The 16321-nt window shown below is 36.1% G+C and overlaps 3 protein-coding genes across 6 annotated transcripts in view; 1 reads left to right on the top strand and 2 right to left on the bottom strand.

Annotated features, from left to right (window-relative positions):
- LOC112203801 (cell division protein FtsZ homolog 2-2, chloroplastic) overlaps positions 1-11009 on the bottom strand; it is a 50837-nt gene extending 39828 nt beyond the window's left edge. Inside the window, 10 exon segments of the mRNA XM_040505855.1 lie at positions 7633-7707; positions 8314-8331; positions 8416-8534; positions 9253-9280; positions 9282-9343; positions 9530-9655; positions 9658-9720; positions 9723-9828; positions 10287-10382; positions 10983-11009. Coding sequence (XP_040361789.1) covers positions 7633-7707; positions 8314-8331; positions 8416-8534; positions 9253-9280; positions 9282-9343; positions 9530-9655; positions 9658-9720; positions 9723-9828; positions 10287-10382; positions 10983-11009 — 720 coding nt within the window.
- On the top strand, positions 317-7447 carry LOC112202661. 4 transcript variants are annotated; one of them, XM_024343662.2, is made up of 10 exons: positions 321-571; positions 695-764; positions 1149-1237; positions 1408-1599; positions 2194-2275; positions 2381-2496; positions 3595-3693; positions 5329-5452; positions 6338-6615; positions 6979-7445. In XM_024343662.2, the coding sequence occupies exons 5-9, from the start codon at positions 2201-2203 to the stop codon at positions 6542-6544; spliced, it is 621 nt and encodes a 206-aa protein (XP_024199430.1). In that variant the 5' UTR covers positions 321-571; positions 695-764; positions 1149-1237; positions 1408-1599; positions 2194-2200; the 3' UTR covers positions 6545-6615; positions 6979-7445. The 4 variants fall into 4 exon arrangements, with proteins under 4 accessions (XP_024199428.1, XP_024199430.1, XP_024199429.1 ...); XM_024343661.2 differs by having other exon boundaries at positions 1394-1599; XM_024343663.2 differs by having other exon boundaries at positions 673-764; positions 1394-1599.
- A 471-nt stretch (positions 11010-11480) lies between the features above and the next one.
- On the bottom strand, positions 11481-15957 carry LOC112202656 (transmembrane 9 superfamily member 5). The gene is made up of 7 exons (XM_024343656.2): positions 15663-15957; positions 14922-14962; positions 13942-14530; positions 13707-13838; positions 13223-13379; positions 12642-13126; positions 11481-12027 (listed from the first exon to the last, which is right to left on the bottom strand). The coding sequence occupies exons 1-7, from the start codon at positions 15812-15814 to the stop codon at positions 11811-11813; spliced, it is 1773 nt and encodes a 590-aa protein (XP_024199424.1). The 5' UTR covers positions 15815-15957; the 3' UTR covers positions 11481-11810.
- Positions 15958-16321: the final 364 nt, after the last annotated feature.

The following is a 16321-nucleotide window of genomic DNA, read 5'->3' as shown; positions in this document are numbered from 1 at the left end:
AAGGAAACCAGGGATCTATATATAGAGGATTTAGGAAACTCCCTAGCCGATTAGGATTTAGGAAATTGTATTTCCGAAAATGCCCTTGATTTTAAAAGTTAAATACCTAAAACACCCCCTTCTAAGAACCTGATTGGCCAACCCGTGCCACGTGTCCTCTACGTAGGCCCTACGCAAGACTTTCTCCTCCTCTCTCTTCCTTCTTTTTCAACGGATATTTATGAGTTCTTAGCTGTAAAGTCTTAACTTGATTATTTCTATTTTTTTTTTTTTTTTTGAAGGGATTTGTATATTTATTTTAAAAACCCTAAAATTGTTTCTGTCTCTCTCTCTCTCTCTCAGTTTGTTTTATTATTATTTTGATTCAGTCCCACCTTTCAATCAGGACCAAAAAGCTTGAATCTTTCGTGCTCCCCAGGAAGAAGCCATTGAAGAAAACCCAGTTCTTGTGGAGCCAGAAACTGAAGTGTTCTCTGACACAAGATTGCTTGCCCAGAATGTGCCTTGCACTTGTACCCCTGAAGACATTAGGACCATGTTCGAGAAGTACGGCACAGTCGTCGACGTTGAGGTTTTTACAGTCTCTAATAAGCTATTGAATATGAGTGTTTGGCGGTTTTTCTCTGATGGGTTTTGGTCAAGTTTTGCTTTACTGATTGGTGTTTTTGTAAGAAATTTGTTTGGTGAACTGCAGATGCAAAATTAAAAAATTGGTAAAGATACCAACACCGAAAATCACAACCTCAGCTTTGGGAGGGCACAAGGTACTCTCTCTCTCTCACACACAACAATTCTTTGTTTTTGTTTTTCTAGACTACAAATGAGAATATGGAAGTATTGGGAGAAAGATACAAAAATAGTTGCATACCAGTTTACTAATGGTAAATTGGTTCAATCTTTTCACTTAAAAGCTAAATGCATTCATTTCTTCAACATGATGATTCATTTAACTATGCGAATCAATTAGTTAGTCTGCAGGCTGACTTTCTTTACATATCAAGTGTTCCTACAAATTAAGCTTCTGTGGCCTATACTTTTTTTCCTTTCTGCAATCTATAATGTCATCTCAGATACCGGTTGACAAATTTTTAGCTTTCTTAGTTGCTAGAACTTCTTGGATTATACCTTATAAAGTGTTTGCATTGCAGATTCAGAAAGGTTTATGTACGCAAGGGATACATCATTTTGAAAGAGTCATTTGAACTTCTGGAGCCAGTCATTAGTTTTCCTTTGCTTTGTACGTAAAGCACTACTTTGAAGTTGAGCTTTTTGCATTGTTAATAGGAATTTGTACTTGCACTTGTTGGATTTTACAAATAATTAACTCAGTAATGCATGGAGTATGTAAAAGCTATGACAACAAGGTTTAAGGGTATTCTTCTTTTCTAATCAGGTGTGCTTCTTCAGACAGTTTTTCAGGCAGTTTTTCTGAAAGTGAGGAGAATATCAAGCTGGTCGAAAAGTCATTTCCATCCTTGCTCTACTCCGTGTTGGATAGGGATAATGATTGGGGTACCTGTATAACGGCTAGAGTTTCAAATTCAAATAAAAGAAAGCAGTTTTATTCCCACGTTAAGTTCCTTAGAAGATCAATTCAAGGTGCACCCTCCTTTCTTGTAGGTTCTTATTTCCTCATATTTCAGTGCAAGTCTTAAATCATTTATTTTGTCATGTGCTTGGATTATCAGTAAAAAAATTATAAGCAATTTATAGGATTCAAACTCAGGTGTAAAGATGAATGAATATAATGGAGGATTGCTTGGAATTTCAGAATGAAAATGTTCTCAAGATAATAAATTATCAAAGAGCATGGGAAAGTCTATACATGTGATATGGTTCAAAAGGCCAATTTTTGTTTTCTCATCCATGTGTATGCATGTATATATGTCTGTGTTATTAGTTATTAAATATGTTAGCAAGTGTTGCAGTTAAATTCCATCTAGTATGTATTATGTATACTTTAATGAATATCTTATCTTTGCTTCTAATTTTGATGGAGATAGATATAGTAAGCCATTGGATGGAGTGACAAATAAGTTTTTAGGTTTCGAGAATATTAAATTATCTTAGAGGGTGCCCTCATTGGAGCTGGGCCAATTCTAACTGGTTCTCACCCTTCTCGACAAAAGATGTAAAGGTTCTAAGCATACAGAACATATCTAGGTTCTAGTGACTGAGATGCATGATTTGCAGGTACCGGATGCTAAGTCGACCATATGCTTTTGGCTGTGTACTGCGATTGAGGACATCATCTGAATTCAAAACTGGTCATTCTGTAAGTGTCCTGTTGTTTGCTGTCAGAGTCACTGCTAGTAATGCACCATTTATTATAATAATAATAGTAATAATAACATAATTCATTATTATTATTATTTTGCAGTATGGTCACTTCTTTCCAGATCCACAGTATGAGAATGTTCAACACATTATCTGTTGTGATTCTTACGCCACATATGCTTATGACTTTGAGTTTGAAGCTACCAAGGAATTTTCAAAGTAAGTACGTAGCTCAGATTGCCATCATGGTATCTTCCTTTTGACTGAAACAAAATAATGCTTGATTACTATATATGATTTTGAGTTGGAAGATACTAAGGGATTCCAGTGCTGTTGGTTTAGGTTAATTTTCATAGTGAAAGCTATACTTGAGAATCATGCATGTTCCATGATTTCTACTTTCTTCATTTGTCACTTTAAAGAGCTCTGGAAGCACATTTAGATCCCAAACAACAGCCCACCTCCGTTTGCAGGAAGCATCCAGTAATGGATAATAGCTTACTGTGCAGCTTTATATTTTTCTAGTTCAAAAGACCATTGACTATGTTCAATTTCTAGTTATTTACTCTGTCAAGGCCAAATTATTTTGTTTATAATATTAAATATTTCTTGCCTCTAATTATATAAGTTGGTGTTGTCAAGTTTGTAAGAGGAAAATTTGTTGAGAAGTTGCACAATTTTGTTATTCAATAATAATTGGTAATCTGGTCTAGGTAGTACGTACTAGGGCTTTGTCTTCTTTTCTTTTGGGTTGGTGTAAACAGTGGTAGATATGATTGAATCACCTGTGTGAGGGAAAAAGAACTCTGCAGATATAACCCTTCTGTTATTTGAAAGGTCATTTCCTTTATATGGTCCACCATTGACTCTCTCTACCCAACAAAATTTGGTCTTGCTAATATACAAGCTGGTTCTCTAACGAACAATCAAATTTTGAAAGACAATGATGTTAAAGAAACCTATTTCAGCTTCCATTACATCCATTTAGAAATATGATTATTTAACAGTTCTGCAATAATTAAAGGAAAAATTTGTTATATTTGCATACAACTTAAAGAATCATTTATATGAAAGTGGATGATATTTCTTCTAGATAGTTACAATTGTATTTCAGTCACCCTGTTACTTTCCAGAAATAGATTCTTTGATTTTAGTGGGATTTCCATTAGGTTTGATATTTTTTCAGCTTCTATCGTCTCTGTCTCATGGTTGTATTTTTAATTACTAAGCCATATTATGCATAGTATCACTTACTGATATAAAGCTCTTGATTTTGCCTCTCTAATCCCTTTCTTGGTGACTGTTGTACTACTGCAGACATGGTTCAGAACCTCCTATTATACAGATTGCGTTTCAATACACAGTCGTTCTGCCTCCTGAGGAGCTCACGGATTCAGGATTGGTTTCCTCAGTTAGGTATGGTTGTTTTACTATATGAGTTGTTAATTGTTCGTTTTCTCCAATAAATGGACCAACCTATCTCTGACATTAAATTGTATTTTCTATTTTGATGATTCAAATGTTAACATTAGGTAGATTTTTCCTACATATTAAAGTGAATGTGGTCTCCATTATGTATTTTAACTGATTACCTGAGTAGAAGTTCACCTCTCTGATGCTTCTATTTGATTAATGCCAAGTTTCTGTTGTGGTTCTTTTTAAAGCTTCTGATTTGAAGAATTGCTCTGAAGTGGCATTTTGCCAACTATCAACATTCCCAAGTCATCGTGGACACCAGATCCAAGAATTCGAATGCCTTGAGCTATGCTTCTAATTGTAAAACAAAAGATTTCAATAGATGAGGACAGGTTCTAGGTATCTTTGGGTCTTAGACATTATGCTACTGTTTCTAACAGAACTAAAGTGTTTTAGCGTCGTCATAATTAGGATGAAAGACTTTAATATATCGTTTGCTCAGATTGTACTAAGCGCATTTTCTTATTATCAACTTCTACTACAGATAAAGGAATGTGCCGGGTATGGGAAATCTGCTGTCATTTAAAATGTAGCAGTTGAATGATTTTCTTATAAGAAAAAGTGCATGGGTTTGTGCCTCAGCTGCACTTGATTTAAGGTCTTACCTATGTTTTTGTTAGCTTTGGTAATTAAGCATGTTTAGCTGCACGTGGCTTGACATTTCCTGGAGTGATGAGAAGCAACGTGTCTTGGCGTGACTAAGGGTGAGCCTAATCAAATAGATCTATATGATAGGAACCTAACAAGGACCTTTTTGCACTGGGGTATGCCAGATCTGACTTCTGAGAAGGTGTGAATTACAGCAAAAAATGGGAATGGCGGACTGAGTTTTATGCACGTATTATATGGACTTGTTACTTAGAGAGTTAGAGGATGAGAGTTCAGATCTCTGGTTTAGCAAAGGTTTTCTCACGTAGGATAATGTTGATTTCAGTGGACATTTTTAGTATGCTGCATTCGCACTTGGTTTCTCTAAGATAAAACCATATAGGAAAACAAAGTTCAGTACACTTTCAAAAAAGAGTCTCATTTCTACGCTTCTTGACCATTGGTAACTGTGTTTCTTTCCGTGGGTGCCTTGTGGTGCTTGTTATAGTTAAATGTGTTTCCATTGACATCCAATATTGGATTGCATTATGCCAAAGAACTATGATGGTGCTTGAGAAATGGTGTGATTAAAATACAGATCTTAGGATATCTTATGTTCAGACCAAAATGTTTGGAACTCTGACTTGCATTCTGTGTGATATAAAACATAATATGAGAACAAACCTTCTATTAAATGAAGGCTTTTATCATCTTTGTTATGAAAGCTTTCTACGAAATTTTATTCCTTTCTTCTGAAGCATTCTATGTTATTGCTTCTCTACCTTTTTTGTTTGGGCAAATGCCACAAATGATTTTCCCTTTGTTATAGTTTGCTCTCCAGAACATTTAGTTTTGCATTTTCACTATTTTTCTTCCCATCCAGAATGACTGCCTTGCTGTGTTATGTTGCCAGTTACACTTTTGTTATGCTTCTCTAACTGTTTGGATTCTACCGTTTGGGCTGAGCTTGCTGAATGTTCAATGTAGAGGCAAGCATTCTCTTAAACGACGATTAAGGATTTGGACTTTGCAATGTGGAGTCGCCCAAAACATGAATGAACTCTATGACAGTGTTGATCCTGAAGTGGTTCTCTCATTACTTGTTCACAAGGTATTTCTCCCAGTTTTTCCATAGTTTTTGTTGTGTTCATGTTGCCTTTGTTATCATATTGCACCATGCAAGTATAAATGTAATTCCTGATATAACTATTACTTTTGTTTTCTTAAAGTTGACCAAAGGACTGTCAAGCTTGAATATAAGTGAGTTAGTCTGAGTTAGTAAGGTTTTTATATAGATAAATAATTCATACAGGATAATATCCTGTATCGTATTCCTGATTTACATTTCTAGTGTAGTTTAGCTTAGGCATAACTCAGGAATATTATACGGATATTTACATTTTTAAGGATAGTTTAATATTTCTCCAAATGGGTCCAAATAAAAATATCATTATGCTTTCGATTGGCATAGTGTGGAATATTATACATGATGTTTTGAATGGCATATGAATGTTTTAAAATGTCTTACGCTTGAAGGCTTAACATCTGAAAAATGATAAGCTATTGTCTTGAATTTCTTCTGTATGTGATGTGTTCATTCTTGCTCTCCTAACTGGAGATATAATCTCCTGCGATCCTGCAGAAGGTTTTTATTTGGAGGCTGGAAAGTAAAGTTGTGATATGTTTACACTAATAACTCACATTTGAGAGACTATTTACTGATGCAAAAGCTCTTTCTCTTTTGTGTTGATTGATGTAAAATACTTCTGTCCAATTCATTATTCCTTGACTGAGGAAATTTTTTGTATGGTACCAGTTTTGAGAGATAGTCTCTGTAATTTTTGTTATAAAGAAATATACTGTCATGAGAGAATTGACCAAATTTTGGGCATGATCATACTAGAACCTTTTATAGGTAGAGATATACCGATTTAACATAATGCGTAGGAGATAAGTTGGTAACAAATTGCTTATTACAAATTTGTGAATTCTATAGGTTATATTAGCCTCCTTGGAGCAAGGGGTTCGGGAAGGAGGACTGTTATTGCACGATTGGCTTGTGATTCTGACAGTTCAATACAATGAAGCTCATAAACTTGTTCACTACAAGAACGGAAGTTCAGTGACTGTCCAAATTGATGTTGCATTCTCACAATGCCCCGAACTGCAGCCTTTACCCCGATTAGTTTTTGCATTGCTTTGAAATCCTCTGCTCCTTTTTCATGAAGAAGGTGTTCACCCTAATTACCGAATCTACCTACAGTGTCTTTTCAGGTATTTGATGGTCAAACTGTCATTAACAAAAATCTTCCAGGATTCTGTTACAGGGTTTTAAGTTTCAGTTATGAACTATCAGATGAAATACTGAGCTTGTTCTGCTTTATTTTGCCATCTACTCATCATTGTATACTTGTTGCCACATTTTGCGACATGACTTCTTTGTCTAATTAAGTTGATAGTTGTCTTACAAAAGGTTAATTTAATATGTATTTTTGGTTCTTTAGTCTTGAAATATCTTCTGCCACATAATTTGATGTTTGGAGAATTGATTATGCTCTCTCTCTTTTCTGATGGAGCATGAACTCTGCAATTATTGTTCTCTGATTTTTTATTTATTTATTTATTTATTTTTTGCAGTGCACTTGAACCAAGTTCACTTCATCGTGCCGTCTATCCAGTCCTCACCTCATATTCTACTCCCGATAAACTAGCATACCCACAAGCTAGATAATGAAGTCACTTGATGATCAAGAAAGAGGAGCATTTGTAGTTTGGTACCAAAAAAGAAGAAAGGAGTAGAGCATATGAACATCTATTATTTCTTTAAGGCGAGTTTCGATTCTATATCCTACATGGCTACATGGGAAACTAACAGGATGATTTCAAGAAAAAATCAAATTGTTATATATACCCACCAAGACAAATCTCGATCAGGATAATGTCATATCAGATGCAATTTGATATTTCAAACCAACTTGTTAGTGATCAAATATCAAACTAAGCAACAAAAGAAAGTCGCTCATTTAAAATTACTGAAACTATCTGCGAGAAACTGGAACAGCAACCGTACGACCGTACCTCATTCTTTGTCTTTTGTTTTTATTTCATAATCTACAGTATCTGACTTTACTGTATAATTACATGTTTCTTGATTCAGGAAGATCAGTGTCCTATAGATTCAGAGCCTCATTTCATACAGATCTAGATGGCATTCATCTGTAAAAGTTTCAAATAATATCTGTTCTCCCCCCCTCCCCCAAAAAAAAAGGACAAAAAAACAAACAAACAAACTTGTCTAATTAGTGACTGATCTATCACTGTTCCAAATATTAAGTTTACAGTGGGATCTACAAGGTCACATATAGGGTTGTCAATGGGTCGTGTCGGGTTGGGTTCGTGTCGGGTCAAGGTATTTGTCGTGTCGCAAGATACAAACCCAAACCCAACCCATTTAATAATCGTGTCAAAAATTTAAACCCAAACCCAACCTATTTATTAAACGGGTTACCCGTTTCCAACCTGCTTAACCCATTTAATAAATAGGTTGTGTCGTTTTTGATAAAATGACTCATTTAAGGGTCAACAATGCGACCCATTTAACTAAAAAAATGCATAAATTGATTAAATTCACTAAAAACTCCATAAGACGAAGAATGTAAATAATTATATATTATTCATAAATAATTAAATCCAATAATTATAAAGCAAAATATTTCAAATTGTCTAATCCTATGATCAAATACTCCCAACGTCTAAAATTTCAGGATGAAGTATAGCATAATCGGGTTATACGGGTTCACTTCGTGTTGGCGGGTTGACCCGTGGCCGACCCATTTATTAAATGGGTCATGGCGGGTTGACCCATGGCTGACCCGCTTTTTAATCGTGCGGGTTCAACCCGCTTTATTTCGTGCGGGTTTCGAGTCGTGTTATCGGGTCGTGTCGGAATTGACAGCCCTAGTCACATATAATCTCAGCTGCCGAATTCACCTGCGAGAAATTCAGCGTGTCAATGAAAGACACGATTGGGTTCACAATTACGAGATCAGAAAGGTAGTGCAAGCGAAGGCTCACCTCAGATAAAGATAAGTCACTTCCACCAGTTATATTCCAAACAATCCCAGTAGCTCTTACCAATATCTAACAAAGGTAATCTATGGCCTTGAATGCAGCAACTGCGGCCCTCGCCTTCCCTGCGTTTCCAAAGGGAAAGTGAGAAAAAGAGAAGAAAAAAAGAAGACAACCAAGTCCAATTCAACAGTTGCATATACTTGCTACTTCTTTCCTTTGGTAAATAATGTGTAAACTAGGAAGCAATGACACAAGATATACCAAGGTTCTGGAAGCAACTGGAACATAAACAAAAATCCAAACTCTAAACCAAGACTTAGGTGGAGTAGGCGTTATTTGAATGTAATTGATGTGGTACATTCACACCATTTTTTTCTTGCTGCCCCAAACATGTATAATTAATCATCATTTTGGTGGACTAGAACTTCACTTCAGTGTGAAAGTACATACTACTTGCATATGGTTAATTATCACCAAATTCTACAACATATTAAATTGTGCTTGTCAAGTTATAAATTTCCGAGTTAGAATGCATGCATAGATTATAATTCCATTCTGCAGAAATATCATCAATCATAACCACCTGATACAGCCAGAAAGACATCAAAGTCACAAGTCATGGTAGAATTTCAAACAGCTACATGCAGCAGCTGCAAAAACCTTACATATGCACCACATGTTGAGAAGGGAAAAAGTTCCAGGTCTTAAACATGTGTGTAAACTATAGTAGAGGAATGACCTACAGTGGATATCCTTTTTGTAAGACCTGGAACCTGCAATTCTGTAATTTCTCTGTCATAACTTCAGCCTAACTGATATGAGTTGAGATTTCAAATTTACCAATTCCGGTACCTATTCCCATAAGCGAGGGAACCAGCATCTTTCATGATAGCTCTTACATCAGCAAAATCAACATTGACAAGACCTGGAAACTGGAATTGAGATAACGATCACCAATAACAAAATACAATGTAGAATTTTGATAGTACAGAAACAACATAAACGTCAAACTATATCACTTCAGAAATGCTGAACCAGATCTATTTTAGAGTTCAACCTGAGGGAATTCAAAGATAAAGTTGAGTTGACAGTTTCATTTGGTGTTTGTACCGTGAGTCTGTGACTACCTCAGAGATACAACGGACACCCTGCTGAAGAACATCATCAGCTAAATTAAACGCCTCATTTACTGGTGTCAACTGTGAAACTTCAGTCAATAATTTGTCATTAGGAATAACAATTAGGTGTCAACATTTTTCTTCAGAGCTGTAATTCCTTCAAGAGCTTGAATAGTACGCCTTCTTCCTCAAAGGTGAATGGTGTCGTGACAATGCTAATAGTCAAGATACCCAGAGACTTTGCCATTTTTGCAACTACAGGAGCCCCACCTGTGCCTGTTCCTCCAGCCATTCCAGCCTAAACAGTAAAGGGTGCAAGAAAATGTACCAAAATTAAATGAAAAACAAAAGTAGCAAGTAGCTATCCATTAGGAAAAAGAACTGGGTAGAGATAGTTGATATACGCTATGAAAAGTCTTCCAACCTTATGTGAATAAACTCACTGGTCACTACAATTGATTGCATCTTCTGCAGAATTAGCAGAAAAAAAAAAGGATAGATTAAGGAGGATAACTTCCCAAATTTATTGGAGAAACTTCTAGAGGTGCCAAAATGTTTATATCCATGGCTCTGAACTAGCATTCCATCCAGATTATTTCCCCTGGATGGTGAGCCAAATGTACCCATGAAGACGGTTAAGAATGAAGTTACAATATATGAAGTTAAGAACAGCAATAGGTCTTGCTCTTGGTATACTCAATCTACTCTCTTATTTTCCAACAATACGTAGTGAGTGAGTCAGGAACTTAAACATACTGCTATGAAGACCATGTATGCACCATGTATGGCATCCTCTATTGCCGCTTTGCTCTCACTGGCAGAATTCATGCCAACGTACAATTGGATTCCCACCTTTTATAAATCAATCATTTGGATGAAGAGAAGCCATCTGAATTACTGTGAAGTTCAGTTTTACAAACTATATTCATAGTTCAATACAACCATTACAAATATGAAGAAAACAAACATAATCAATTATAAACTAACAGTAACCGGCAAGAACTAGTCTCCACAAATGGCATGTGCCATTACAATTAGTAGTACTAACCATAAACACTTCCCTGGGTTAGCTAAAAATGCAGGGTACATAAAAGACATCAGACTACTGGATGAACAAAATGCACATATTGATCAAACAAGATCCAAAACGAAATAATAAACTTATGAATCCTAGAACAGCCAAAAAAGAATCCTCAGAGTGCTCTAGCCATTCTTTTCTTCAAGATAACTATGGCATCTGGGCAGAATAAAAATTGTTTCCAACATTAACGCATGAAATTGTTTCAAAACTTGTGAATTTATGTCATCAACTTTCTTATAATTTTAGTCTTGGCTTTCCAAATTATCGTTTATGATGAGTTGTTTTTTCCAAACTTCTAGGTAGTGGTTCTATGACTTCTAATCTTCTATCTTCGAAAAGTCTAACAAGCAGAACAGAGCAGAGAAAAGTACCTTGTGGGTGTGTCCCTGAGGCTGCATGGAAATCCAAGGAAACAATGCCAGAAACAACTCCAACACAGTTCAGACGTGAAGATCAACAAATAAGAATTGGAAATTCTCAAGATGTGAATAGCTGGTGGGCTCTAAAGCAATCTACTGAATGAGCATTGGTATCAAAGTATTAAACACCTGGTTTTGAAAACCAACTTAGCTAAAGTTGTGGCGATGCCTCTTTTATACCAGTTGAAACATTCCATCTTTCCCAGATGTATTGATGCAAATTATGTGTTCATTGCACTTGGATGCTTGTCCATTTGGCATGAATAATGCCTTTCTGTTTTGGCAATCATCGGTTACATAATGACATGACCACAAAATCTTTCCTACAACATTGCGAGGAAAAAAGCCCCAGTTTTCATGTCAACAGTCAAGACATAGTATGCAATCTTGATTTTCATTACCATAAATCCATAATGATATTCTGACAGCCAAATACGTCATTTACATGAGTTTGGAAGAATGGTAAGGGAAATGGGATGATCTTTGAAACATAACAATCCAACCATATCATTTACACGAGTTTGTAAGAATGTAAGGGGAAGTGGGATGATCGTTGAAACATAACATCCAACTCTGAAACTCAAGACTGTCTAAAACGTGTATTGCACAAGGGAAACACTGAGAGCGACAGCTCTGTGTTTCTTCTGTATCAAGGTTCCAATTTCTTCAATCATAGATGTTACAAACATATTACATGACTCCTGTGTTTTCTCTGTAGGAGTGTGGGCATGAGAAACAGATTTGCATACGCAGGAATTTCTCACTCACTTTTAACATTTCTCATTCACTTTTAACAGCACCATAAATATGGCGAACAAATACCGAGGAAACCCGGAAACTAATTGTACCAAGCATCAAGAAGAATGCATAGCATATGCTAGCATTATAGCCAATAAAGAAGGATAGTTGCAAGAAACCGGTCATGTTTGATCTGACGTAGAAATAAATGCTATAGGCAAACATGAAAATAGCCGTAGATCCCCCACACAACACGGACCTGCATCAGACAAACCAAAGCCATTATTATCATGGAAAAGCATTGGCCAAAAAAGGTCTTTCCCAACATAAAAGGACCAGTTATTTAACAATATAATCTCATCTCAGATGCTAGAATATGGTGTAATCGTTTTCTGTTCACAATTTCAGTGCAACGTAGGGATTAAAAGTGTAAAACAAAGGCCTAATTTTTGTTTTTTCTTTCTCAAATTGTTGGACCACTTCTGTGAGGAGAAAACAGAATGGCCACATTACTAAGTTCTGGCTTCTGAGTGACTTCTCTCCACGCTTGCCCCTCCAAAGAAAAAAGGACACACAAACAAACAGAAAACTGAAACTCTAAGGAATGTTAACAACTTAGTCAACTAATGAGAAAATACCAACTTCCACTGAAAAGAATATATGTAAAAGTTAATTACTATATTAGTCATCCTGTTCCTTAACCATAAACATAAAACCACAGACTTTTAGGCCCCAATCCTTGAAGTTGTTATGGATTTCAAGATCATATTGTAGACAGAAGGCAAATAATAGAAAGAGAAGAATATGTGAAATGGAAAAGGCATGGATACATGCAATATGTGTCTGTGTAATGGCATGTGGAAGAGAACATACCTCCACCACCACTCATGGTCTTCAACTGAAAGTTGAATATAGGTCAAACCAATAGTCAAGATTGCAGTCAGTACGATGAGGATGATAAATGTAACAAACAGAATTCCAGGAAGAGTGTAGATTTTGTAGCCCCACATGCTTGCATACAGGTGGTGTAACTGAAGGGCAATTGCACTAAAAGGCAAGAGACCTCCAATAAACATTTGACAAGGAGTTCTTCTATACCAAGCTAATGACGGAATCTCTCTTGGAATTTGCTTTGTAGCACAAGGCGCTTGAAATTCAGACCTTATACAGTATCCAATCAGCCCACCCAAACCAAGCAATGGGATGGCAAGAAATGCATATATGATAAGAATCACTAGGATGGTTCCAAAAGGAAGTGCAGCCGTGGCCCCATAGGATATAGCTACTGTATTAAGGAAAGACACCATCACGAAGAATGGGCCCAAGTAGAGAATCCCTGTTAGAAGAACACTCCTTTCCTGGCAATTAACATCATTTATGTCAAAAATAACAAGCTAAAAGAAATAGTGACCACAGAAAAAATATGATTTAAAAATTGATGTAGAAAGAATTACCCATCCGGTCACAGAAAATTGATTGTGAAAAGCAGCAGCACTGTAGCCGGCAACCATAGAAGTAAGAGCATAGATGAAGACAAGAGAAGTGAGTAGTGCTCCACGATTGTAGGGATAGAGGACTCCAAAACATGCTAACAGAAATAAGATGCACACCCTGAAGAGAAGATACAAATAACAAGAGTAAAGTTACAGCAAACACTTGTAAAGTCTGTGCATTAAATATACTCTGGACGACAGAATTTGATGGTATAATCATGTGCAGGAATATATGAGATACTAGATGAAGATACATGCGGAGGAAAGGCCAGACTAGAACTGTTCAACAAGGCTGTTAGACACCTAGAGAAAGTATGATGTCCCTCTATAGGTGCCCCTTTACAGTGAGCAAAAGTTACACACAAAAAAAGTCCATGCTCATGCTACTATAGAATGTATGGCTATGAAAAAAGAAACTGGATTGAAGAATGATAAATTAGTTTACATGGTAAGCAGCTGGGTACCCAAGCCCAAGACGGCACAAAACAGTGGTATGTTTGAAGGGTGTCTGAAAACATCACCATGAAGGTATTTCCAACCAACTTCTTTGTCTTCTTCTTCATCACCATTTGAGCACCTACGAGAAATATGACTTACGGTTAGGCTGACCCTGCTATTTAAAAAAAATAAAAATAAATTAATAAATAAATGAGGTTGGAAGATCATAAACAATGTATTACTTTCTCAGGTCATTCTTGAGGCGTCGCATAATAAGCAAGGTAAGCAATCCCATCAAAAGCACAATGATTACAACCGAGTTAATGAATGAGAACCAATGAATTTTCTGGCGGACTGGCAATAGTGAAGCCTTTGAGTATTTCTCCATCCTGTTCTGAAATTGAGTTGATGTTGCATTCCAGCTAACTGAATAAGTGAACTCAATGTCAATATCAACATCTTCTGTTATATCAACAACATGCTCTGGATCACTAAAAGCACGTATTTCTATTACTTGGTTTCCATTGTAAAGAGCATTGAACAGCAAGTGTGTGAATAGATAATACTTGGTTCCCTTCTCACTGACACTCATACTATCAGCTTCAACCTTCCCGACAAATCCCCACAGTGGAAGATCATCATAATACATCTGAAAGTAAAAATCACTAAGGATAGCATCCCTGAACTTCCGAACTTCAGAAACTCTAAGCTTCTTCTGGCACAGTCTCTCCTCATTTTTGTTCTGCCGGAAATTCAACTGATATAAGCTGTTGGTCAAACGATCACCACACAAAACTTCCCCAATGGATTCTTTCTTTGGAATTACTGGATCTGCAAGTCATGATGGTCAACATGACAACTCTTACAGATATTTGAAAATAAAATCATCCTAGAAGTAAATACTAATCAAACATTCGATTGGGAAGCCAATGTGCAATAGCTTCTGAACAAAACCAAAGTTAAAAACAACAAAACTTGATTATTTGTTGTTTAACTTTTCGGCACCAAGTTTTTGATAAGATCAGCATTCAATATTGAGATAATACAAGTTGATAGTTTTAATACAGTCGGTATTACTCAACTACCAAACTTACAACTGGCATCTTAAGTATGCATATGATAGCTTAGCAGCCAACTTCCATTGAATAACTATATCAGGTTTCAATTGCTTCTTCCATAATTATTGCGTAAAAAGAATGTCACTACGGTCCTAAAGGCTAACCTGGAAGGCAGAAAGGCAAATCATAGTACTGATAGGTCTCGCTGCAAGAGAATAACAAGTAGAAACAATATTAAAAAAAAGAAACAGGCCGGGGGCTTATGAAGGAAAAAGAAATTACTTTATTTAAGTTTATTCATCTTTAGCTCCTAGCATGCCGCATACACCATGTTATCTGGATTTAAAACCATACTCTTGCAATTCTGGAGTCATAAAAGCAGACCAGAACCAATGCAACTAAATTGCATTTGAAGCAAACCCTCCTTATACAAATTTTTTTAAGGACTCAAGAGTGAGAATTCAAATGCGGGTCATAGAACTACCAGTTTCATCAAATATTCACAAAGAGCCTTTCTCTAACAATGTATATCCCGTCTTTCCCAAGCCTCACATTAAGTTTACAAACCCTCCTTATATAGCTAACATTCACGGTAGCGTCAATCAAACCTCATTTTTCAAAGGCATCAAACAGAATCATCACATTCTAAATGACCCAGAAACAATTTCCTGGAAACATTATCAGAACAAGTTTAAAAAGCAGTTCTTTGGCACGATTCAAAATGGGTTTGCACTCCATCTATATAATTCCAGTTTGAAGGAAAGTAGGAAGAACAATCGATCTGTATACTTGAGAACCAATATCGAGAAGGACCCAGAAGAGGCATCCTTTTCTTATAGAATAAAAAAGTTACAGAGAAGATAGAAATAAACAAATTGGAATGTGGGAGGTAGATGATATCCTACCTGGGGTTGTTCAAAGGACCGATTTTGTTGACGAACAAGGGGACATTATCTCCTACATTGTAGATATGATCGGTGGCTGAAGATGTTGCTGAGAATGTAAGGATCGTCAAGAGCACCAATACAAGACTCATTTCAAAAGCTTCAGTGCCCATTTGACATTGAAGAAGCAGAAAGAGCAGCAGCAACAGCTTTAGACAGAATGCGGGGAATCTGGCCTGTGAGGGTTTAGTCAAACTGATGCTATGGCATACTGCTATTGGGGATTCAAAGTATTTGTTATCTGCACACACTGATAAACCTTAATTTTTTTTTTTTTTGGCTGAATTTTGAGATACGATACAAAAACGTGAGCCCCTAATAAAGACTATTAAAATGAGGATCTCATGAATACTTTTTTACGAAACTCTTTTTTTTTTTTATCACATTTCCATAAATTAACCGTTAGATGTTTAGATATTCATGTGTAGATTATTTATGCAAATTTTCAATTTGATTGAAAATCATTAAGACATTCATAATCGTGATTTATCATTTGTAAACATGAACGATTCAAGTTTGACAGATTTAGTTCATCCATTGATTTGATCTAGTTTAATACCTTAACAGTTAGCAATTTGGAATAAAATTTTTAGAAGTGATTCACTCATTCATACATAAAC

The sequence above is a fragment of the Rosa chinensis genome, chromosome 5 (genome assembly GCF_002994745.2).
Source record: "Rosa chinensis cultivar Old Blush chromosome 5, RchiOBHm-V2, whole genome shotgun sequence".
In the NCBI taxonomy this organism is placed as follows: Eukaryota; Viridiplantae; Streptophyta; class Magnoliopsida; order Rosales; family Rosaceae; genus Rosa; species Rosa chinensis.
The sequence above is the reverse complement of the archived record's forward strand: the minus strand, read 5'-3'. Positions and strand labels throughout refer to the sequence as shown.